We start from the raw sequence: 24,232 nt of genomic DNA on the forward strand, positions 1-24,232 counted from the left end.
TGCTTACCGCCCACCTGCTCGCTGCTCCTTACTGCTTGGCTCTCTGTTCCTTGGTGCTGCCGCCGAGGCAGGAGAGGCTCCCACCACCGCCGCTGTGCTTGCCAGCTGTGAGCCTGGCATCTGGCTGAGCGGCACTCCCCCTTTGGGAGTGCACTGACCACCAGGGGGCAGTTCCTGTGTTGAGCATCTGCCCCCTGGTGGTCAGTGCGCATCATAGCGACCAGTCGTTCCACCGTAATGGTTGCTTAGGCTTTTATTATATAGACTAGAGGCCCAGTGTACGAAATTCGTGCACAAGGGGGTGTCCCTCAGCCTAGCCTGCACCCTCTCCAATCTGGGACCCCTCGGGGGATGTACAACTGCCGGTTTAGGCCCGATTCCTGTGGGACATCCCTCTCACAATCCAGGACTGCTGGCTCCTAACTGCTCGCCTGCCTGCTTGCCCCTAAAAGCCTCTGCCTGCCTGCCTGATTGCCCCTAACCACCTCTACCTGCCGGCCTGATCGCCCCCAACTGCCATCCCCTGCTGGCCTGATTGCCCCCAACAGCCCTCTTCTGCCGGCCTGATTGCCCCCTAACTGCTTGCTCCCCGACGCCGGCCTGATCTTGCCCCTGCTTGCTCCCCCTCACTGGCCTGATCTCACCCCTAAATGCTTGCTCCCCCACTGGCCTGATCGCCCCTGACTGCTTGCTCCCCTGCCAGCCTGATCACCCCTAACCGTCTCTGCCTCAGCCCCCCACCACCGTGGCTTTGTCTGGAAGGAAGTTGGACGTCCGGAAGATGTCTGGTCAACCAGGTCTAATTAGCATATTACCCTTTTATTAGTATAGATGCCAAGGGTTAAAGACAAAGAGAGAATTTTCTCTTAAAAGCAGTAAGAGAAAAACAGTTGGTTAAGTACAAGATAGCACCCATATATATGACTGTTGGCTGACTTATCAACAGAAACTTTGCAGGCCAGAAGGGAGTGGCAAGAAATATTCAAAGTGATGAATAGCAAGGACCTATAACCAAGATTACTCTACCCAACAAAACTTTCATTTAGAACTAAGGGTCAGATAAAGAGTTTCACAAACAAGAAAAAGCTAAAGGAGTTCATCACCACCAAATCAGTATTACATGAAATATTGAAGGAGAAGGAGAAGAAGGATAAGGAGGAGGAGGAGGAGGAATAAAAAATATGAACAATAAAACGGCAACAAAAACATATCTGTCAACAATTGAATCTAAAAATCAAAATAAACGAACAAGAAATCTAATAAACAAGATAAACTGGTGAATAAAATAGAATCAGAGGCATGTAAGCATGAAACAGACTAACGGATCTCAGAGGGAAAGGAGGAGGGAGGCTGGAAGAGATTAACCAAAGATTTTACCTGTGGACACAGACAGTAGGGTTGTAAAGGCCTGGGGCAGGGCGGGAACCGGTTGGAGAGGGACAATGGGGGGAAAATGGGGACATCTATAGTACTCTCAACAATAAAGATTTAAAAAATAATAATGAATAAATAAAATAGGTATTATCAAATCAAATCAACCCTATAAAAAGGAAGATGCTTGCTCACTGGGGAAAAGTATTGTGAGATACTGAGCTCACCTATCATCTCAGATACAATCTGCTAATACAATGAGAATAACAGAGCATCAGTGCATCAACTTCAAACTTCAGAGCAATTTTTACCCATGGTCAGGACAAGGCTTTCAAAGGGCAAGAAATCTTTTGTCTTACATCACAGCAAATAGGGGATTATGGTTTTAACTTCCTTTATTTTAAGATATGTTGAGATAATTCAATATAGAGAGAATAATTCAAGGGGGAAAGAATTAATGGTGCTGGAACTGGATGTTCACATGTAAAAGAGTGATATTGGAGCCCTATCTTAAACCACATACAAAAATGAACTCGAAATGAATCAATGACCTAAATATAAGATCTGAACCTAAAAACTCTTAGAAGAAAACATGGGCAAAAGTCTTCATGACCTCAAATTAGGCAACGAATTGTCAGATATGATAGCAAAAGCACAAACAACAAAGAAAAAAAAGACAAACTGAATTCATTAAAATGAAAAAAAACTATAGCCCTGGCCAGTGTGCTCAGTGGTTAGAGCATTGGCCTGGGCACTGAAGGGTCTCAGGTTTGATTCCCAGTCAAGGGCTAATAAAAGGGTGAATTTTATGGTATATGAATTATATCTCAAAAAACAAAATCAAAATCACTAAGAAAAGCTAATAAAAGTTATTTCCTATCCCAAAGTGTAAATGTCCCTGAATCATAATCAAGTCTTGATAAGGCAGTAAATTTGTTAAAAAATGTAAAACCTAGAATAAAAAATAAAAATACCATGTATAGCTATTATTTATTGAGAAATTACTCTTAACCTGAGACTAGTTTTTATATATATTATCTCATTTAACTCCTCACAAAAACCCTGGATGATGGACTAAGACAGTGGTCGGCAAACTGCGGCTCGCGAGCCACATGCGGCTCTTTGGCCCCTTGAGTGTGGCTCTTCCACAAAATACCACATGCGGGTGAGCACGTACAGTGCGATTGAAACTTCGTGGCCCATGCGCAGAAGTCGGTTTTCGGCTCTCAAAAGAAATTTCAATCGTTGTACTGTTGATTTTTGGCTCTGTTGACTAATGAGTTTGCTGACCACTGGACTAAGGTGATACAGTTATTAATCAGCAGTTTTTAACCCAAGTCTGATTCTAAAGCCTATCAATTTAACCCCTAGTAAGTGCCAACTCTGAGCATTGTAAAATTCAGGTAATCAATAAAAATATATGTATATTATTGATCAAAAAATTTAAACTCAAATGGGTAAAGTTTTTGGGTCTAATCCTTGTCAGATTAATTAGCCTCATAGAGCCACATACTAAACCAATGAATGTTAGGCATCTTGTTAAACAAACCTCTATTTTTAAAGAACATATAATCTATTGGTAAAGTGCAACTAAAACATATAAAAATAGTCCTAAATATAAAAAACTCTAATTACCAAATTCTATGGTATAGACTTTAAGTGCTAAAATAGGTAAGAGACAAAGGTAATCTATACTTTTTATTTATATCACAAACCTAAAACAAAGCCCACACTTTCTTACCTAACCGTTTCAGTGATATTTTATTAGAATTACTACATCAATTCTACCCTTAAATAAAACGTAACACATTTATTTAAATATTTTAAACTTAAGGTCATATTGAAAAAAGCGTCACAAGCCCAACTTTGAAGGGAACCATACTGAAATAAACCTAAAAGAATATGTTACCAATACTTATGTCGAAACTACTTATGTCTATACATCAGTTAACTTTTCAAATTATTACACACTTAAAAGTCTAAAAAAACAGAACACACAATTAAGATTTATATGTGTGCCTTGCCTTCAAAGAAAATAGTGAAAATAATTTTAGACGGAATTAATGAAAGACACCAATTCAACAGGGAAGCTCCAATGTGAACATACTAATTAATCCATGTGCAAAAGAACACCCAATAATTTCTGGCTGAAAAGTTGATATATCTCTAATCTCTTTTCATAGATAAGGAAACTAAAATGTCTAAAAGGTGAACTAATTTGCTAAAGGTCACTCAGTATTAGAAAACCTAAGTTCACAGTGTATGAAATCAAGCCATATACTTAAAACTCCATACAGACAGCTGAATAGGTCCTTAGGTAAAGAAATCACATTTTGTTTTATAATGCTGCTAACAACCTATAAATAGTACAAAAAAAAAATCCAGTCTTAAATAATTTCTCAAAATTCGGCAAAAGAAAATTAGTTCTAAAATGTGTTCTAAATACTAGGTCTAAAATGTAAAATATAATGCAGAGAGAAACATTTTAGGGTAAAATATCATTCCCAACATGTATTTCCTTACAAAATAATGCTACTACTACTACTTACTATGTTGCTTTAGCACTGCCTTGTACTGTTATAGTCAGAATAGGTATCCAAGTTCCTCTATATTCAAATGCTGGTAGTAAAGTAACACCTCCACCAATCCCCAACATTCCCGGGTTAGCTGGTGCTGAGACAGTGCCACCTGCATTATTGTTTCCTTTTGGATAAGGGGACGAAAACAAAGATACCATGTTACTACTTAATTACAAATCAATAATATTCAAATACCTGGTCAATTTTTTAAAATTATGCTAAAGGAATGGATATTATACAAATAAATGAAATTTATCAATCCTACTTTGGCTATTAGAGAGTATCCTAGTTTCACCAAAGCACCATTTCCTTTTTTTATATAAAAGGTACTAATAAGTAAAAATACAGACAAACTTTATAATATACCTTTCGTTAATCACTTTTTATCAGAGGTGAGAATAAAAAATAAAAAGCCACTGATAAGATAGTAAAAAGTGGAAAAGAAAGAAGGTAAAGGGAAACAAGAAGACACTGACTTCCAAACTTAAATCAAGTTCACCTGTTTTATTAAAAGAGAGACTAAAAGATCTCCTAACATAATAACCAGACTCTTTAAAGAGAGGCACCAAATGAGGTATCTTCTAAAATGAAGATCAGCATCTAAACTTTTGTTATGTGATTAGCGTAACTAAAAATATGTCAGAAAACATATTCTGGAGAGAAATAAACACAGTTGCCTCTGTGAGCTCAAATTATTCAAGTGTAAGTCTTTACACTCATATATAAAATATAAAATATTATAAATGAATATAATAAAATGTTATAAAATAGATATAATACATTTAAGTAATTAAATTTCTCTAGTCAAAGATATCTATAAAACATCTTCTCAGACTAGTGAATACTTTAAACTGTGACAGAACATAAAAATGAAAATATGAATGAGCCTTTACCAGCTTGGTTTGCAGTAGCAGGATTTCCAGTAGGAGGAACAAGAAACAATGACTGGATAAAAGAGCCCAGTGCATTCACAATATCACGAAAAACCTTGGTAGAATGTTGTTTCATATCATATGACTGACAAAATGACCTGTAAAATAATTTTAAATGTTTTTGGGGAAAACGTTTGGACATATTAAAATATTTAGACTTTTTTTATACCAACTAACATTGATAAATCAGTCTCAATGCTATACTTAAAACTTCATATTTGAGTGTTTTCACTAACTTAGGATAAAGGGTCAGATTGAGGTTAATGTTCTTAAAAAATTATCTTGGCCATGTTAACTCAGTAAATTCAGCTGTTGACAATTACTAACACACTTTTTAACACTTCCCAGTTATTTTGCACACCAACACCCCAACCTCTTCATATACACACAATCCACTTTTTTTGTTTACAAATCACTAATATTTGGAAATAAATACTTAAACTTCCTACTGGCATAAAAACAAACCTACACATTTAACAAAATTTGACTGCTGAGGTTTACCTTAATAGCTGAGGCTGCACACAGAGTCTGTGTATTGATTCTACTGCAACAGCTCGTAGCCACTGTGGTTTATCTGCATCCAGAAATTTCACCAGAAGTGACAGAAATATCTCACATTCAGTTACCTAAAAAGTGTAAAATTTTAAAATAATACTTCTTTAAATCTAAGAATTATAAATTCCATTCTTATCTTATTCATATGGACAAACCAATAAAATCTTTTAATTTTAAATACGGTAAATTAAAATTCTTAATTGGGAGTGGAGAAAAAGGGAAAAATAGTTATATATGGCAAAGCTAACAGGAAGAAAAAAAAATCAGTGTCTAAGTACATCCCTGAAAACTCACAATAGTGATCTGCTAATGTGGTTAATCGTTTACCCTTATTTTTTAGAAAGTACTATGTAGGTATCAAGATTAGTTAGTATCTATGGCTTAACCAATTGTTGCACGAAGATACTTCATTAATTCCATTATACTAGCATGAAGGGTGATGAATGTTTCTGAATTCCTCTAGTCCTTTCCTACAGGATAACAGTCAAGAGATAAGTGATGCTTAAGATGAAAGCATCCTGGTGGAAATACTAATACATGGATTAGAATATTTAAATGCAAGCATGGGGTTATTAGTGATAAGATCCTCTGTTAGAGAAATGTATGTGAAGTAGAAAATTACGTTAGACAAGCCAATTTATCCCCATTCATTCCTTTTTAAAAGCGGTAAGTGAAAGGCAGGAGAGAGAGAGAGAGAGAGAGAGAGAGAGAGAGAGGGAGAGAGAGAGAGAGAGATAGAAAGAGAGAGAGAGAGAGAGAGAGAGAGAGAGAGAGAGGGAGAGAGAGAGAGAGAGAGATTAGCCATTTATAATTAAGTTTCATAAATTCCTTAAAGTTATCTTCCTTAAAAAGATATCTGAACATGGAGCCTAAATGATTCAAAGGGCAGAGAGGCACCTAGCTCAGGTGTTAGAAAGTGGAAAAAATATAGTATACTTGACATGTTGTACCTGTCCCAACACGACTGGGGCATTCTAATTTCCTCTAGTCAGTATAGATACATTAACAGAACTAGCCTTTGAAGATCAGTTACCTTCACCCCTACTTTTCAGAACAAGATACAATGGTGAATTTTGGGGAAGAACACTGAGTCTCTAGGGTAGTGGCTCCCAAACTGCGGTCCCTGGGACTATTTCCGGGGCTCTGCGAGGTGATAATTATGTTCCTAACAATACTAAGATATTACTTGCCATTTTCAATGTGCTGACATTTGTACTGATGACACAAAATAATGGTGGATAAAAGAAATCAAAGTAACAAAAGTAAAATATAAATTATCATTTTATTAAATCTGACCCATAAGTGCATGTCTTTTTAATTTTCTATGTGGCAAAATGGGAAGTACATATGAAGCACTTTTGCTGTGTATCAAAGCACAATGGCTGTCTGGAGGAAAGAACTGTGCCTAGTCACTTTTTTTCCTTATGGAACCCCATTTTAACCAAAAGAGCAATGGCAAACTATAACTATTCAGACTTGTGGGAATTAAGACATTTTTTCAAAAATTAACAAAGTAAGCCTGTCACTTTAGGGGAAACAGCCAACAGTATTTATTGCCAATAATAAAATTTAAGCTTTCAAATAAAAAGCAGAATTTGGAGAAACTTCTATCTGCCACAAAATCTTGATAGTTTCTTAATCTGATAAATGATTGGTGATATTAATGTGTGATTCTGGCACCATATAAAGTGCTAAAATATTTACACAACTAAAATAATATTCTAAAATTATGCATGGTAAAAGATATAACTGAAGCACAAGATGAACCAATGAATTTTAATGTAACAGAGTATGAAAATGTCATTAATATGACTTCAGACTTGACACTTCAAGAAAGTGTCACTGGCCTGGCTTAGTGTGGTATCAAAGAAAAATATCCACCATTATCTGAAAGGCCATTAAAATAATTCTGCCTTTTCCAACTACACATCTTTGTGAAGTCCGATTTTCTTCATATGCTTTGACCCAAACAAAAGAATGAAAATAGAAGATATAAAACTCCAGCTATCTTTATCAAGCCAGACATTAAAGAGAATTGAAAAAAAATAAAACAATGCATTTATTTATTTGGAAAATATAGGTATTTTTCATAAAAGTAAAATTCAAAAAAATAACATGTAGTGTGGGTTTTAGTATCATCTTAGATAGTTTTTAATACAATAATGACAGAAATAATCAAAATAAACAAAAGCTCCTCAGTATTTGTTATGAATATAAAGGAGTCCTACAACTAAAAAAGTATAAGAATTACTACTCTAGTATGTCCTCTAAAAGATGTATCTTTAAACCAGATAATGAAAACAGAAAAATAAGAGGGTAGCATTCCACATCAATCACATACCTCACCCCACAACAACCATACCTCTAACTTTTGCTCTTGGAGAAACTAGAATGTCTGAACTTTCCTATATGTTAAGTCTAATGTAACAAATTATAACACCGAGGAAATAATATCTTATATATTTCCAAAGATTCATCTTTGCAAACACAGTCCTAGAGCTGCCTTAGTGTTGTAAAAGGAAGTTTTACCAGTTAGTTATCACCCCCAACTGATGAGGAAAGTACAGAAATAGGCCTTTCTCTTCCTGAGGCAGTAACATTCAATCTTTTCTGTAGCTGGCTGTACTGTTATTTCCCCATTCTGCTCCCTCTCCCCCCAAATCAAGGAGACCAAGGTCAAAACATGAAAAATATAGGAGCAGAACAAGAAACTTGCACTGGCAGACTTGGAGAGGGGAAATAATGAGAACTAAGAACATAGTGTAGTAATAAAATGCAGTGGGGGTTAAGAGCATGGGTTTGGCGGCTTAAGAGAATTGCTTAACTTCCCAGCACTGCAGTTTATAAATGATACTAGAGGCCCAGTGCACAATATTCATGCACTGAGGGGGGGGGTCCCCCTCAGCCCAGCCTGCACCCCCTCCAATCCGGGATCCCTCTCACAATCCTGGACCGGTGGCTTCTAATCGCTCACCTGCCTGCCTGCCTGGTCACCCCTAACTGCCCCCCCGCCCCCGCCGGCCTGATCGCACCTCACTACCTCTGTGTGCTTGCCTGGTCGCCCCTAACTGCCTCCCGCTGCTGGCCAGGTCGCCCCCAACTGCCCCCTCCCTGCTGGCCTGGTCGCTCCTAACTGCCCCCCCCTGCCGCTCTGGTCGCTCCCAACTGCCCCCCCAGCCTAGTCGCCCCTCACTGCCCCCCCTGCCAGCCTAATTGCCCCCAACAGCCCCCCCTGCTGGCCTGGTCACCCCCAACTGCCCCCCTTGCCAGCCTGGTCGCCCCTCACAGCCCCCCTGCCAGCCTGGTTGCCCCATGCAGCCTGTTTGTACAGTTGTTTGGTCGTCCCTCACTAATACCCCTGCCGGCCTGGTCACCCCACGCAGCTAGCTTGTTCACTCATTAAGTCATCCCTCGGGCTGGCCCTGGGCAGCTGACAGCCACCATCCGAGGCTTGCCTGTGCCTTGGACCAGCCCTGGGCAGCTGGGGGGCTGAGGGGACTGGGTGCTGCCATCTTGTGGCTGTGGGCACTGTCATCTTTGAGGGCATGGCAGTCAATTAGCATATTCCCTCCTTATTGGCTGTGGGCGTGCCATCTTTGTGAGGGTGTGATGGACAATTAGCATATTCCATCTTTATTAGATAGGGTAATCTCTGCCCCTAGTTCCTGACACAATTTCCTAAAATCCTTGTATATAGGTGTGCTAGGAGCATCTTTTTGTTCTAATATCTGGCCTTTGCCCACCCTACCTCAACCCCCAGTTCCTGATACAGATCTCCTAAAACCCTTGTGATGTCCTAAGTGATAGGAGCATCTGACACAGGTCCTAAATCCATTGGAATTTTCCGGGTGATAACAGCATCTTCTGCTCTAATGAGGAAACTCTTAGTGGATGCCAGGATAGGAGATGGTTGCCAGAAAGACCAAACCATGATTAGAAGGGTGGTACTTTCAGACCTACCCCCAATTATCTGGAAGGGGGTGGAAATTGAGTTAATAATAGATGCCTCCATGATAAAACCTGCATAAAAATCCTAAAAGCATGAAGTTGAGGAGTTTCCAGGTTGGCAAACACATCTACATGCCAGGAGGGTGGCACACCCCAACTTCACGGGGACAGAAGCTGTTGCTCTCAGGACCCTTCCAGACTATACCCTATGTATCTCTTCATCTTCCTGGTCATCAGTCTCCTTTAAAATATCCTTTGTAATGTATCAGGAATACAGGTTTCCCCTACTATCCCAAGTAAAGAGTTCCTATGAAATCTTTTGTAAGCCAAAATGACTTAAAACAAACAGTACCCCCCACTTAATAGTTCACATTATGCTACCTTGCTTTTACAAAACATCAACGTTAGTACAGTACTGACGTTTTTTGTAAAAGGAAAAATCCTTTACAGATGTCTTCCAGTTAATGAAAACAGGTACTAATGTAAGTGAAGAAAAGTGAAGTGGCCTAATGCAAACTTTTAGAAAGCGGGGGGATACCTCTAGTAAGTAAAATGTTTTCCTGGGTTTTGTGAGCCACTCTAGCAAATTATTTTTACTAAATATAGTATTTTTACTTCATGAGAACCTCCAATTTGTAGGTAAGTATGACAGAAGTTGTGGGTTACCTGGTGACCCACTACTTATGGATGAAATGTAGGACTACTGGCTATCAGAGAATTGGTCAGTGTGGGGGGAAAAATCCCCACTTCTGATGTCAGAGGTATTTTTGAGTATGAGGTAAAACACAGTTCTTTATTCCTAGACATCTGTACATTGGTCAACTTGACAGTGTCCCATAAGTCCCTTAGGGTCTCTTAATTTTTTTTTTTTTTTTTGTTCCTCTGACTTGACAATTTCAAATAGCCTGTCTTTAAGTCTGCCAGTTCTTTCTTCTGCTTGATCCAGTCTGCTGTTGATCCCTTCTAGGGAATTTTTCACGACCATTATTCTTCAGTTTCTGAATTTCTGTTTGGTTCTTTTATAGTTTCTATAACTTTGTTCATACACTATTTTCCTGATTTCATTTAATTGTCTGTGTTCTCTTTTAGCTCACTGAGCATCTTTAGGTTGGTTATTTTAAATTCTTTGACAAATAACTAAACAATTTCCCTTTCTTTAGGGTCAGTTTATGAAGATTTATTTTGTTTCTTTGATCAGGCCCATGTCTTCCCATTTATTTGTATGCCTTATTATTTTCTGTTTAAATTTGGGCATTTGAAAATACAGCTAACACTGTTACTCTTTATAAATTAGTTTTGTACAGAAAAGATCTTCACCAATCAATATAGCTAAAAATTTTGGGGTCCTCCCAAACCTTTTTTGTTGATATGTTTCCTCTGGGTTTGTATATGTAATTTCAGAGCTAAAGAGGTTTGCCTGTTTCGCCTCAGGCGCTCCCCCTGGTGTATGCCTGGAGTATTGCAGTCTCTGGTGCTGCAGCAAGCCATGGGTTTTCAGCAGGGCCATAGGCATCCATGGGTGTTGTCAGTGCTTCAAGAATTAGGTGAGACAAAAAACAGTCCCTTGGGCAGAATGCTGGTTACACATTTTATCCTTCTTTCCCACCTGAAGGAGAAGCCATAAGTTGGAAATTTTCTCTTGATCAGGCCTATGCTGTGCTGTGTCAGGAGTGGGATAAAGTATAGCAGGTAAGTCAATGAGCTTTCCTATCCACTATAATGAAACTCTTGGCCTTGCACTTGCCCGGAGTGCTGTAATCTCTCGACTGGTTTCTGAAGTTCTGAGAAACGCAATCTGGTCTATATATTGTTGTTCAGTCAGTGTTCGCCAGGGGGATGTCACTCTGATTTACATTTTTTCAAAGTTTCTTTGTGGACTGAAACAGACTATAAATATAATAGCTGACATGTAAAAGTTTTCCATCTTTGGAGAAACTAAGCTACATTTCATTTGTTTTCAGCAAATTCCAATTGAACTTACAAAATTTCTGAATTAATCAATGTAAAGCCTCACAGAACTTTCCCTCAATTAAAAAAAAATTTTACTTTTCAATTACAGTTTATATTCAACATTATTATATATTAGTTTCAAGTATACAGCGTAGTAGTTAGATCATCATATACTTTACAAAGCGGTCCCCTGATATTTTAAGTACCCACATGTCACTGTACAGAGTTATTACAATACTAGAGGCCTGGTGCACGAATTCGTGCATGGGTGGGGTCCCTCTGGGTGGCCTGCAAGGATGAGGCCAAAACCCACAGTCCAACACTGCCTGCAGCTCCTCCCTGCCGCTCCCACTCGTCCCTGCCCCACTGTGCCTGCCGCGGGCTCTCGCCCAATCAGTCCCAATTGGGAGGCTCGAGCTGCAGCAGCAGTGCTCCCCAGCCAAGAGCCCTGTGTCTGGAGCCCTCCCAAGGGTAGTGGCCTGCGGGATTGGGCTGAAACAGGCTCTCCGACATCCCTCGAGGGGTCTTGGATTGCCAGAGGGTGCAGACCAGGCTGAGGGACCCCACCGGTGCACGATTGGGCCAAGGAGGAACCACGGGAGAGCTCCAGGGTGTGTCCGGCCCATCTCGCTCAGTTCCAAGACTGCACCCTCTCCAATCTGGGACCCCTCGAGGCATGTCCGACTGCCCGTTTAGGCCCGATCCCAGTATTACAAGAAATACTATTTACAAGAAATAGCCACTACATGGATCCCTAAATGGGCAGCCGGACATCCCTCTCACAATCCAGGACTACTGGCCCCCAACTGCTCGCCTGCCTGCCTTCCTGATTGCCCCTAACCGCTTCTGCCTGCCAGCCTGATCACCCCCTAACCACTCCCCTGCCAGCCTGATTGATGTCTAACTGCTCCCCTACCAGCCTGATTGCCCCTAACTGCCCTCCCTGCAGGCCTGGTCACCCCTAACTGCCCTCCCCTGCAGGCCGAGGTCCTCCCCAACTGCCCTTCCCTGCAGGCCCAGTCGCCCACAACTTCCCTCCTCTGCCGGCCTGGTCACCCCTAACTGCCCTCACTGCAGGCTTGATCACCCCCAACTGCCCTCCCTTGCAGACTTGGTCCCTCCCAACTGCCCTCCCCTGCTGGCCATCTTGTGGTGGCCATCTTGTGTCCACATGGGGGCAGCCATCTTGTGTGTTGGAGTCACAGTCAATTTGCATATTACTCTTTTATTAGATTAGGATAGAGGTCTGGTGCACGGGTGGGGGTTGGCTGGTTTGTCCTGAAGGGTGTCACGGATCAGGGTGGGGATTCCCTTGGGGCGGGGGGTGGCCTGGGCGAGAGGCCGGTGGTGGTTTGCAGGCCAGCCACGCCCACTGGTGACCCAAGTGGAGGCCTGGTATCTGGGATTTATTTATCTTCTATAATTGAAACTTTGTAGCCTTGAGTGGAGGCCTGGGCCAGCCAGGAAGCTTGGCTTCCTCCATAGCTGGGGGCAACCCTAGCCTCCTGCTCTCTCCAGCTCCGTGTCTGCTGCCATTTTTGTTGGGATTTATTTATCTTCTATAATTGAAACTTTGTAGCCTTGAGTGGAGTCCAGGGCCGGCCAGGGTGTGCGGGAAGCCTGGCTTCCTCCATTGCTGAGGAAACCCAAGCCTCCTGCTCGCTCCGTGGCCACCGCCATCTTGGTTGGGTTAATTTGCATACTCACTCCTGATTGGCTGGTGGGTGTGGCTTGTGGTGTAACAGTGGTATGGTCAATTTGCATATTACTCTTTTATTAGATAGGATACTCCCTATGCTGTATGTTTACATCCCTGTCACTAATTTGTGACTACCAATTTGTAGTTCTTTTTTTTTTAATTTAAAAAAATTTATTGATTTTAGAGAGAAAGAGAAATGGAAAAAGAAAGAGAGAGGGAGAAACATCAATTTGTTGTTCCACCTATATATGCATTAATTGGTTGATTCTTGCATGTGCCCTGACTGGTAATCGAACCCATAATATTGCTGTATCATGACAACAGTCTAACAAACTGAGCTACCTGGCTAGGGCCAATTTGTAGTTCTTAGTCTCTTCACCTTTTTCATCCAGCCTTCCAATACCTCCTCCCCTCCGGCAACCATCAGTCTGTTCCCTGTATCTATGAGCCTGTTTCTATTTTGTTTGTTCATTTATTTTACTCTTTAGATTGCACGTATAAGTAAAACCATATGTATTATTCACTTAGGTCCATCCATGCTGTCACAAATGCTAAGCTTTTTTCTTTTTTATGGCCCAGCAATATTCCACTGTATATATGTACCACCACTTTTTTATCCAATTGTCTATTCATGGGCACCTGGGTTGCTTCCATATTTTGGCTAGTGTAAATAACACTGCAATGAACAATATGCATATATTCTTTCTAACTAGTGTTTTGGGTTTCTTGTTCCCCTCCATTTTAATTGTATATAATAAACAAAGTTTTGGCTTTACAATTCATATTATTATTGGAGATTATATCAAATACCTTATATGTTGCAGGAAATACTGATGGTAATTTTTAAAAAGTTAATTCTTAAAGAGAAAAGGGGGTTATGGAATAATTAAGTTCATAAACTTAGGTACCCAAAGTTCATTTATATATTATTAATTTTGGTAGAACAAAAAATGACCAACCCAACAATTATGAGTATACCAAAAGACTCTTAAACCCTTGGACCCAAACTCTGATAACTTATAGTGTCCCTAAATAGCATCACATTCTTAAATGATTTGATTTTCAATAGATACTTCTAAACAATGCATTACATACACCAGTGTGCATTACAGATATATCCTCTGTGGCCAGAAATATTAAATAACTATAAATGCTTATAAAAATTATTTCTGAATTCATTTTGCATAAATGGATTTGGAATATGAAAAGAAAATCTATAATGAATATATCATAAATACAGAAAAAATCTTTATTTAAAAAGCTCTCCTTAGAATCCTATCTAATAAAGAGGGAATATGCTAACTGACCCTCACGCCGTCGCAAAGATGACAGCACCCACAGCCAATAAGGAGGGAATATGCTAATTGACTGCCCCACCCCAAAGATGATGGTGCCCACAGCCAATAAGGAGGGAATATGCTGACTGCCACACCCTCAAAGATGGCAGCACCCACAGCCACAAGATGGCGGCACCCAGTCCCCTCAGCCCCACTGGGGCGGCAGGTGCACAGCAAGGCCAGCTGCCGCTCTGCACCCCTGCCTCTGGTGTGCCCCAGTTCCCTCAGCCCCCCAGCCCACCAGGCAAGCCTCGGATGGTGGCTGCCCAGCTGCCCAGGGCCGGCTCGAGGCTCAGGTAACCAGGGCCAGCAGAGGCTTGCGCTGCTGGCAGTGGCAGGAGCAGAGGTGTGATGGGGCATCACCTTCCCCTGATCGCTGGGTCGCCTCCCGCCCCTTAGGGCTCCCAGACTGTGAGAGGGGGCAGGCCCGGCTGAGGGACCCCCCGACTCCAGTGCATGAATTTTCATGCACCGGGCCTCTAGTTTAATATAAAAACTATCTATACTATCCATTAGCTTGTAATGTTGTTACTAACATTTGGTACATTGACTGTTCATAGTAGGTGATAAACCAATCATTTTTGTTAATTAAAACTAAGGTTATAAATGCTAAAAAATTACACAATGCTGAATTTGACTTAACATAAAATTTACAAAAAATATAATACACCATTTTCTCTGACAAATATTTGAATGTTTAAGAGTAAGCCACTACATGGATAAAATTATGATCAGAACTATCACCCATAAATTTATGCAAAATAGATACAATATTGAACTGGAAGTTGAAATTGATTTCTAATCATAAGAGTTCACCAAATTTTTAACTTCTTAATTTGTTTATATATATATGAAATAGTAAAAAATGAAAACAGAATAAATTGAAGAGACTATAATTTTAATTTGCATCAAGTTATACATAATTAGCTAAGAAACTAAATTCCAAAGTCACAAATCCTATGTTGCCTTCAGATAATACGCCATGACTCTCCTTAACATTCATTAAAAATACTATATAAACATGGAAAGATTCAAGAAAGAATAGAATGGGGAATGGGGGGATGACGACAAATATGTAATACCTTAAGCAATAAAGAAATTTTAAAAAAGTAGAAAAAAAAGAAAGAATAGAATGAACCTTATAGTATCTAGGAGGATATTTATAGGTACTCATAAAAAAAAGTCTGCTTAGCTGAAGTGAAAAAGCTAAATACACTATAACAGATCATCTTCTAAAAAGAGCACTGCCGCCCGGCCAGCCTGGCTCAGTGGTTGAGCATCAACCTATGAACCAGGAATCACAGTTCAATTCCAGTTCAGGGCACATGCCTGGGTTGTGGGCTCAATCCCCAGCGTAGGGCATGCAGAAGGCAGCCGATCAATGATTCTCTCTCATCATTGATGTTTCTATCTCTCCCTCTCTCTTCCTCTCTGAAATCAATAAAAATATACTTAAAAAATAAATAAATAAAGTAAAAAGAGCACTGCCTATAATAACACAAAAAAAATATATATGAAAATTAGTACTTACCAAAAGACTGTAAAATTGCTTAATCAGAACAGATACAACTCTCAGCAAACGCATGCAGATAGGAAAATATGGTTTTTCAACTGGTGCTGGAGAAGATGAAGTATTGGAACCTTGTCTGAACTTTATATTTGGAGAAAAGAGCTTTATCACAAGAGGACATACTCTTTCTTTTAGGAGGAAACTAAATTCCTGGTGCTATTTGAAAAAAAAAAAAAAAGGAAAAGAAAAGCAATTAACTTAGTTTGTACTTAATGCTAAAACAGTCTCACTATTAAACTTCTTAATAATCTCTGAATAAATTAGCTTTATTGTAAGTTTATGTAGTTTATTATTTTGTTTACAAACAATTCTGAAATTAGCACTGCTCTCTGACAGTGTGAGATCAAAATGATAATATGTCAGTAAGTTTTTTTAAAAGACTCTAAATTAAAACAAACATTTAATGATTTTACAATAAGTGATGCTTATTGCTAGGATTTTTAATTTTAATAGAACACTAGCAATTAAAAATAAAGAGAACAGAAGAAGGAAAATAGATTGCACAAATTCAAACAGATAAAGTATTTAACATAGGCAGCTGAGGAGAGAAACCTTGATTAATAAAGAAAGTATAATAAGTTATACAATTTATTGATTCTTTTGTGTAAAGATAATTCCATTCATGTGCAGATGTATTAATGAACATAATATTCTGTTATACTTAGATTTCTTAAACAAAACACAAGCTGATGAAAAAATACAATGACAAATAAGCATTTTTTTAAATCTAGAAAATCTTGCAAAGAATTCTTAAATTTACTTATAAGTCATAGTATATTATGCAGAAAACCTCCCCATATCTGTTAATTCCTTGTGAAACTAGTCCCATTTTACTGAAAATATAAGGCCCAGTCAACATTTAATGTCTAACCTCAAATATACATTATTTTGTTGTTTTAATCATTCAAATATCACTGAGGCTAAGAATAATGACACAAACATAAATTTCATCCTCTAACCCTTTAATCTTACCAAAAAAAAAGGAACAATAAGGCACAGTGTAATTCATTTGTTCAAAATCACAAATTTTTTAAAATGTATTTTTAAAACTCAGATTCATTCAAGAAAAAACAATTAGAGGGAAATATCAGATTCATTAGAAAAATACAGATAAAAAAAATAAAAATAAAAGCTCAGCTGGTATGGCACAGTGGTTGAGTGTCAACTCATGCACCAAGAGGTCACTGGTTCGATTCCTGGTCAGGGCATATGCCGGGGTTGCGGGCTTGATCCCCAGTAGGGGGAGTGTAAGAGGCAACCAATATTAATGTTTCTCTCTCATCCACGTTTCTATCTCTCCCTCTCCCTTTCCTCTCTCTAAAATCAATAAAAAACATATTTTTTAAAGCCTTGTATAATCTCAACTCCTAGAGATAAATTAATCATTGTTAGTTCCAAATTAATTCCTTCCAGATTTTTATATTCATTTCAATGTACTTTTAAAAACTTTATTGAAAGTATTACAGATGATCCCCTATTTTTCCCCCATTGCCCCTCTCCCCTAGGTTCCCACCGTCCCAGGCCTTCACCACCCTATTGTCTGTGTCCAGGGGCAATACACATATGCATATAAGATCTTTGGTTAATCTCTTTCTGCCAGCCTCCCTCTTCCCTCCAAGATTTCTCAGTCTTCCAAGTTTCCATGCTTCTGGTTCTATTTTATTCATCAGTTTATTTTGTTCATTAGATTCCACATATAAGTGAGATCATATGATATTTGTATTTTGCTGATAGGCTTATTTCACTTAGCATAATAATCTCCAGGTCACTCCATATTGTCTCAAAGGGTCATAGATCCTTCTTTAAAAATAAAAATCTTTATTGTTAAAAGTATTACATATGCTCCCTTTTTCCCCATTAACCCCATCTAGCCCACTCCGGCCCCTGCCCCAGGCTTTCATCACCCTATTCTCTGTGTCCATTGGTTATTCATAAATGCAAACTAGTTCTTTGGTTCATCTCTTCTCACACACCACCATCCCCTGCCTTCCCTCTGAGATTCCACAATCTGTTCTATGCTTCTATGTCTCTGGATCTATTTTGTTCATCAGTTTACGTTATTCATTAGATTCAACATACAAGTGAGATCATGTGACACTTGTCTTTCTCTGACTGGCTTGTTTTGCTTAGCATAATACTCTCCAGGTCCCTCCATGCTATCTCAAAGGTTAAGAGATGCTTCCTTTTTATTGCTGCATAGTATTTCACGGTGTACATGTACCATAACTTTTTTATCCACTCATTTACTGATGGACACTTGGGTTGTTTCCAGATCTTAGCTATTGTAAATAACACTACTATAAATATAAGGGTACATATATTCTTTCTGGTGGGTGCTTTGGGATTCTCAGGATATATTCCTAGAAGTGGGATCACTGGGTCAAATGGCAGTTCCATTTTCTTTTCTCCCAAAATGGGATCTTAAGAGTTTAGTGATTTGAAATTCTACTCTCACGTCTACAGTTAGTTTCTTTGACTGACAAAATTAAAGGCATAATTAAGGTTATTTTCATACTTTACTAAATAATTTTCTATACTGGTTCATTTATGACTATTACAGAAAAGACTTAAAAGTTTTATCTATTTACTAGCGTTCCCATTGCAGGAAAAATCCTGCAATAGAGTTTCCTGCTGCACTCTATCCCCGCCCCCCGCCTGCTCTCCTCCCTTCTCCCCCGGCCCCGCCTGCTTTCCTTCCTTCTCCCCTGGCCCCGCCTCCGCTCCTCCCTTCTCCTCCCCCCTGGCTTGCTTGCTTCTCCAAAGTTTTGCTCCCTTCTGCAGCTCTTGGCTTCTTTCTACGCTATCTTGATATGCAAATTAGCTGCCATCTTTGTTGAGGTGATTTGCATACTCGTCCTTATTGGTTGGTCGGCGTGGCTTGGCTGGTGGGCGTGGCTTGGGCGTAGCAAAGGTGTGGTCAATTTGCATATTTGTCTATTATTAGGTAGGATTTCCCCCTCACTACGCAATTATAACTGGGTTTCTTCCGAAATCACCATGAAATACCCCAACTCTACAGAAATTATTCTCATATTCATCATGATCTCTGTGGACTGTGACTTTTCAGTCTTCATCTTACCATATCTTTCTGAAGCACTTGACTTAACTGATTACTTGGTTCACCTTGAAGCTTTCTTTGCTTTTGTCTTTTATATGTCTCACTGTATCACATGCACTCCTGCCTTTCTGGCCTCTTATATTCTTACCTTTTTTTGCTTTAAGCATTTAATGTTGAGATTCCTCAGAGCTCCAGAGTACCAGGACCTGGCTTTCTCATCTGTGCTATCACCAGAGGTGATCTTATTCACTCCCATATCTTTAAAAATTACATGCCAGTGACATTTACATTTACAAACTCAGCCTAAAACCTTATTTCCAAGCTCCAAATGCATAAATTCAACTAATATTTTGCAGTATCTCATTTTGAGGTACCTGAGTGTGTTTAAAACTGAATAATCTATCCTTTGTAATAAAAAGTACTCCATCTTAGCAAGCAGTTCACTGTTCAAGCCTTTTCCCTTACCTACAACATTTCATTGATTTATTTAGCAATTACTGGCTTACTGCTTAATATGTACCAGGAAATGTGGTAGGGAAAGGGGTTCAGGGTTAAGTTCAATTTTGTCCCTGCCCTTATAGAGCTTATTTTCTAGACATAGATCCTTTTTCAGGGTCACTGTTCTGGAGTATTCTTTTCCTATTCTGCCTGTTTCTCCCAACTCACTCCTCTTCCCCCTTCAGGTAAAAGCTTCATATGTTTGATTCATCACCAACTGTCCACCAGTTTGGTGCCTATGTTATTCACTCCCACAGCACTTATTACACTTTTCCTTCAAAGCATTCATCATGTCTCATTATTCAGTTAATATTTTTCTCCAAATTAGACTTGTAGGTGCCACAGGGCCAGAATTCTATCTGTCTTATTTCACATCTGCATCCTTGGCACAAAACACATAGACCAGCACATTCTAAGGGGTAATTCTGGTTAAATTAGGTAAATAATTAGTGAAGGAAAACAAATATTTATCTCTTAATGAAAATTTACAGGAACAAATTCTAATATATTACAAAGAATAATTCTTTTTTTCCCCCCTCTGCATTATAGCAGGAAGAATAAAGTAGAATACGTCATTTGTATAGACAATAAATCTGAAATTAGAAACATTTTTTCAAATATTTTCCTACAAAATCAGAAAACACAATCCAAAGTACAGAAACTTCTAATTAAATTCATGTACTAATTCATTCATTCATTCACACATTTATCAAACACCTGCCATATGCCAGGCACTATTACAGATACAACAGTGAACTAAGTCCCTGCCTCATAGAGCTTACTCTCCTCTAAGAAAATAAAGAAAATAAGCTAATACGCAAATAGATATGTCAGGAGGTAATAAGTTAAGAGTATTAGCATGAAAAGTTGCCATTTTATATAAAGTGCTAGGGAAGGTCTGAAAAGTTGACCATTGAGCAAAGACCTCAAAAGAGTAAGAGAACAAGCCATTTGGGAGAAAAGCATTCCAGACCCAGAAAACAGTAAGTACAGAGGCCTGAAGCAGGAGTCCACTTGGGTCATTTAAGGAAGAGCAAGAATCACAGCCTGGCTAAAAAGTAATGGTAAAGGAAAGAGTGAAAAGAGATAAGGTAAAGGAATACTGGGGACTAGATCATGAAAAGTTCCATAGACCATAATTAGGACTTCCTCTTTTATTCTGGGCAAAAAGGACATCTACAGGAGCACTTTTACAAAAGACTGAAAAAATGTGACCTGTTTTAAAAGACCATTTTGGATGTGGTGTAATAAGCAACTATAATAGAACTAGAGGCCCAGTGCACGAAATTCGTGCACTCGGAGGGGGGGGGGTCCCTCAGCCGGGCCTGCACCCTCTCACAGTCTGGGAGCCCTCGGGGAATGTCCGACTGATGGCTTAGGCCCGCTTCCTTTGGGGAGCGGGCCTAAGCCGGCAGTCAAATATCCTTAGCGCTGGCGCAGAGGCAGGAGAGACTCTTGCCACCGCCGCTGCACTCACCAGATGTGAGCCCGGCTCAGGACTTCTGGCTGAGCAGCGCGCCCCCTGTGGGAGCATACTGACCACCAGGGGGCAGCTCCTGAGTTGAGCTTCTGCCCCTGGTGGTCAGTGTGCGTCATAGCAACTGGTTGTTCTGCCGTTCAGTCGATTTGCATGTTAGCCTTTTACTATATAGGATTATATAGGATGAGATAAGTATGGATGCAAAGATACCAATTAGAAAGCTAATGCAATAATTTAGGTAAGAGGTGATGGTGGCTTGGATTAGAATGATTGTGATAAGTCATATGAAGTGACTAGATCCTGTACACATTTTGAAGGTAATGGTTTGGATGTGAAGTGTGACTGAAAAGAGAGGCTAAGAAGAAAAACTAATTTGGAATCTGGATCAGCATGGATTCAAATCCTAACTCTGTCACTTACAAACCATTAAACCTTAGACAAATTACTAACCCTCTGAAAGTTTAAGTTTCCTCCTGTGAAAAGTAGGAATAACTGATACTTCTCAGGCATTTGTGAAGATTACAGTGAATGTAATATGTAAGGAATTTGGCAGTTATAGCATGTAAGCAGTCAAAAAATGGTAGCTGTTATGACTATTATTTTATATAAAACTATTAACAAGTTATATCTAAACATTATTTATGCTATAATAACACAAAAAAGGGAATCATCCGTAAATATTGTTCATTATTCCCCAAAGCATTGAACACTTGACTAATATATACTAAAAATTGTGAACCATGTAATAAAAATTTCAGTCTCAACTCTAGGCCTAAAGAATCATCTACTATTGTGGCACTGATTCACACACTTTGTAGGTAAGAGCAAGGATAAAATAGATGACTTAGGTAGGCAGCATGGTAGGAAAACAAGGCAGATAAGTAATTAAAAGATCTAAATTTCAGTTCAAGATCTGCTATTAACTAAGAAACCCTATGTAAATCACTGAATCAATTTTGGACTTTAGTTTTTAACAAGTAAAATTAAAAGTTTGAATTCTTTCCTACTGTTTCCCCTATTATCTTTCTGTATTAAAATATTTTATTGCACAACAAATTAAGCATTGACTACCTTATTCTGTTTAAAAAATATGTTTTTACTGACTTTAGAGAAAGAGAGGAAGGGAGAGGGCGAGAAACATCAATCAGTTGCCTCCCGCACACACCCTGACCAGGGATAAACTTGCAACCTGGGTCTGTACCATGACCAGGAATCAAAATCAGCAACCTTTTGGTATATAGGACGATGTTCAATCAACTGAGCCACACCAGCCAGGGCAACTACTTTTTTTTTCTATTTAAATTATCTAAAAGTAGCCCTGGCCAGGTTGCTCAGTCAGAGCATCATCCCTTACATCAAAAGGTTACAGGTTCAATTCCCAGTAGGGGCACATATAGGAGGCAACCAATCGATGTTTCTCTCTCATAACAATGTTCTCTTTCTTTTCTTTTCTTTCTTTCTCTTCCTTCCTTCCTTTCTTTCTTCCTTCCTTCCTTCCTTCCTTTTCTTCCTTCCTTCTTCTTTCCTTCCTTCCTTTCTTTCTTTCTTTCTTTTCTCTCTCTCTTTCTTTCTCTCTCTCTTTCTCCCTTCCTCTCTTTCTGAAATCAATAAAAACATATCCTTGTGTGTGGATTTTTAAAAAATTATCTAAAAGCATATAGCTACATATAAACAAATAAAAATCAATAATTTCTTTTTTAAATATTATAAATATAGCTCACATACCACCTTCCCTCATATATTCATTGACTGAGAAATGCCTGAATAGACAGTATCCTGGGATTCCTTCTAATGTTAAAATTTCAAGATGCTAGGGCACTTCAACAATGTAAGATAACATAAATTATTATAAGCCTAAAGTCTAAGGCTATAATTCTTCGCATCTTTTAATGTGGGAAAAAATACATGTTGCTTTCTTGAAAAATATCTGTAAAAAATTTAAGATTAATTTTGTTTTACAAATGGCTTACTTGTAAAAAGACTTGTGGAAAATCATTCAGGACTGACTCAAGTAATTCAAGGCCAAATGTTCGAGTCATTTCTGTCATGCCTACTAGCCAGTAAGGGGCATCAGCATTAACCAACTGACAAAGATCCTAGAAAAATAAGTCAAACAATAAATAAAACATTCATATGCTGGAATAAAAGATTTTTTTTCAAAACTCAGTGTTCATAAAATTTTTAAGAATTTCTTCTTATACAGTTGTTTTCACTCCTTTGAAACTAAACATTGGTAATTCAAATTTTGACAAATTGTATACTTGATTATATAGGTAAACTTTTAAAGAATCATATAACTATTGACAATAGAATACACAGATAAATGAGTGATACAACTATCGACTATATAGAGTACACAGATTAATGAATCATAGCTATCAACACTATACAGAGTACACCGATAAATTATTAATCGAACGTTCTTTTAACTAAAATCCACCTAAAATAACTCTTTGATCACAAAGTAAAATTTTCAGTACCAATAAATTACATTTTACTTAAAAGATTTATTCACAACAAAAAATGTAAAAATCAGGTAATTTTTTTACAAATTATATTAAGTAGACCAATTATTATTTAAATTTTCCTGTTAAAGAAATTATTTTATATGACTAGTCATCCTTAAGTTACCTCTTTTATAGTTGTGCATTTAACTCATTTTATTTCCTTAAAACATAACATTTTACCATATTAATTAGCTCTTTAATGTTTTAGAACTTTTTTTAAATACTACTTTGACACTATAAAATTTGACAATCTTAAAAATTGACACTTTAAAAAAATAAATCACATAAAATTCCAAAATATAAAATTCAAAACTATATATGATAATAAAAATTATTTTTATTAACTGAAATACCTGGAAAAGCATATATGCATCTTTAGCACAAGGCTTGAGAGTACTGACAGATCTTCTGTTACTATTGGCTTGAACCAGTGCTGGTTGTTCTATAATATCTGCAATCAAAGTAAAATAAGTTTTAGGAGTTCATAATGACCTTTATATAAATCAAATACTACATACTATTTAAAAGGCATGCTTAAAATAAATGCTTGTTTATAGAATTATAAACTTTAATTATAAGTTGAGAATATGCCTCAAAAAAAAATTGGTAATCTATTGTTATACAAAATGTCATAAATACCACTGTTCACTGACTTATATTCATTTTAACAAGTTTAGTATCTTTACCCACACATTTGATTTTCCACGTCTCCCATTATCTAGCCCTTTTATTTCATGAATCTGAAATT

The 24,232-nt window shown here is 38.3% G+C and overlaps 1 protein-coding gene across 3 annotated transcripts in view; it reads right to left on the minus strand.

Moving 5' to 3' along the window:
• Positions 1-24,232, minus strand: part of MON2 (MON2 homolog, regulator of endosome-to-Golgi trafficking) — a 114,822-nt gene that overhangs the window by 59,729 nt on the left and 30,861 nt on the right. For all 3 annotated transcript variants that reach the window (XM_054718910.1, XM_054718909.1, XM_054718911.1), the window contains exons 6-11: positions 23,838-23,935; positions 22,948-23,073; positions 15,903-16,097; positions 5,384-5,508; positions 4,844-4,980; positions 3,921-4,074 (exon numbers count right to left, since the gene is read on the minus strand). In XM_054718910.1, coding sequence (XP_054574885.1) covers positions 3,921-4,074; positions 4,844-4,980; positions 5,384-5,508; positions 15,903-16,097; positions 22,948-23,073; positions 23,838-23,935 — 835 coding nt within the window. The remainder of the gene's footprint in view (positions 1-3,920; positions 4,075-4,843; positions 4,981-5,383; positions 5,509-15,902; positions 16,098-22,947; positions 23,074-23,837; positions 23,936-24,232) is intronic.

Source organism: Eptesicus fuscus, chromosome 7, assembly GCF_027574615.1.
Source record: "Eptesicus fuscus isolate TK198812 chromosome 7, DD_ASM_mEF_20220401, whole genome shotgun sequence".
NCBI classification, from domain to species: domain Eukaryota; kingdom Metazoa; phylum Chordata; class Mammalia; order Chiroptera; family Vespertilionidae; genus Eptesicus; species Eptesicus fuscus.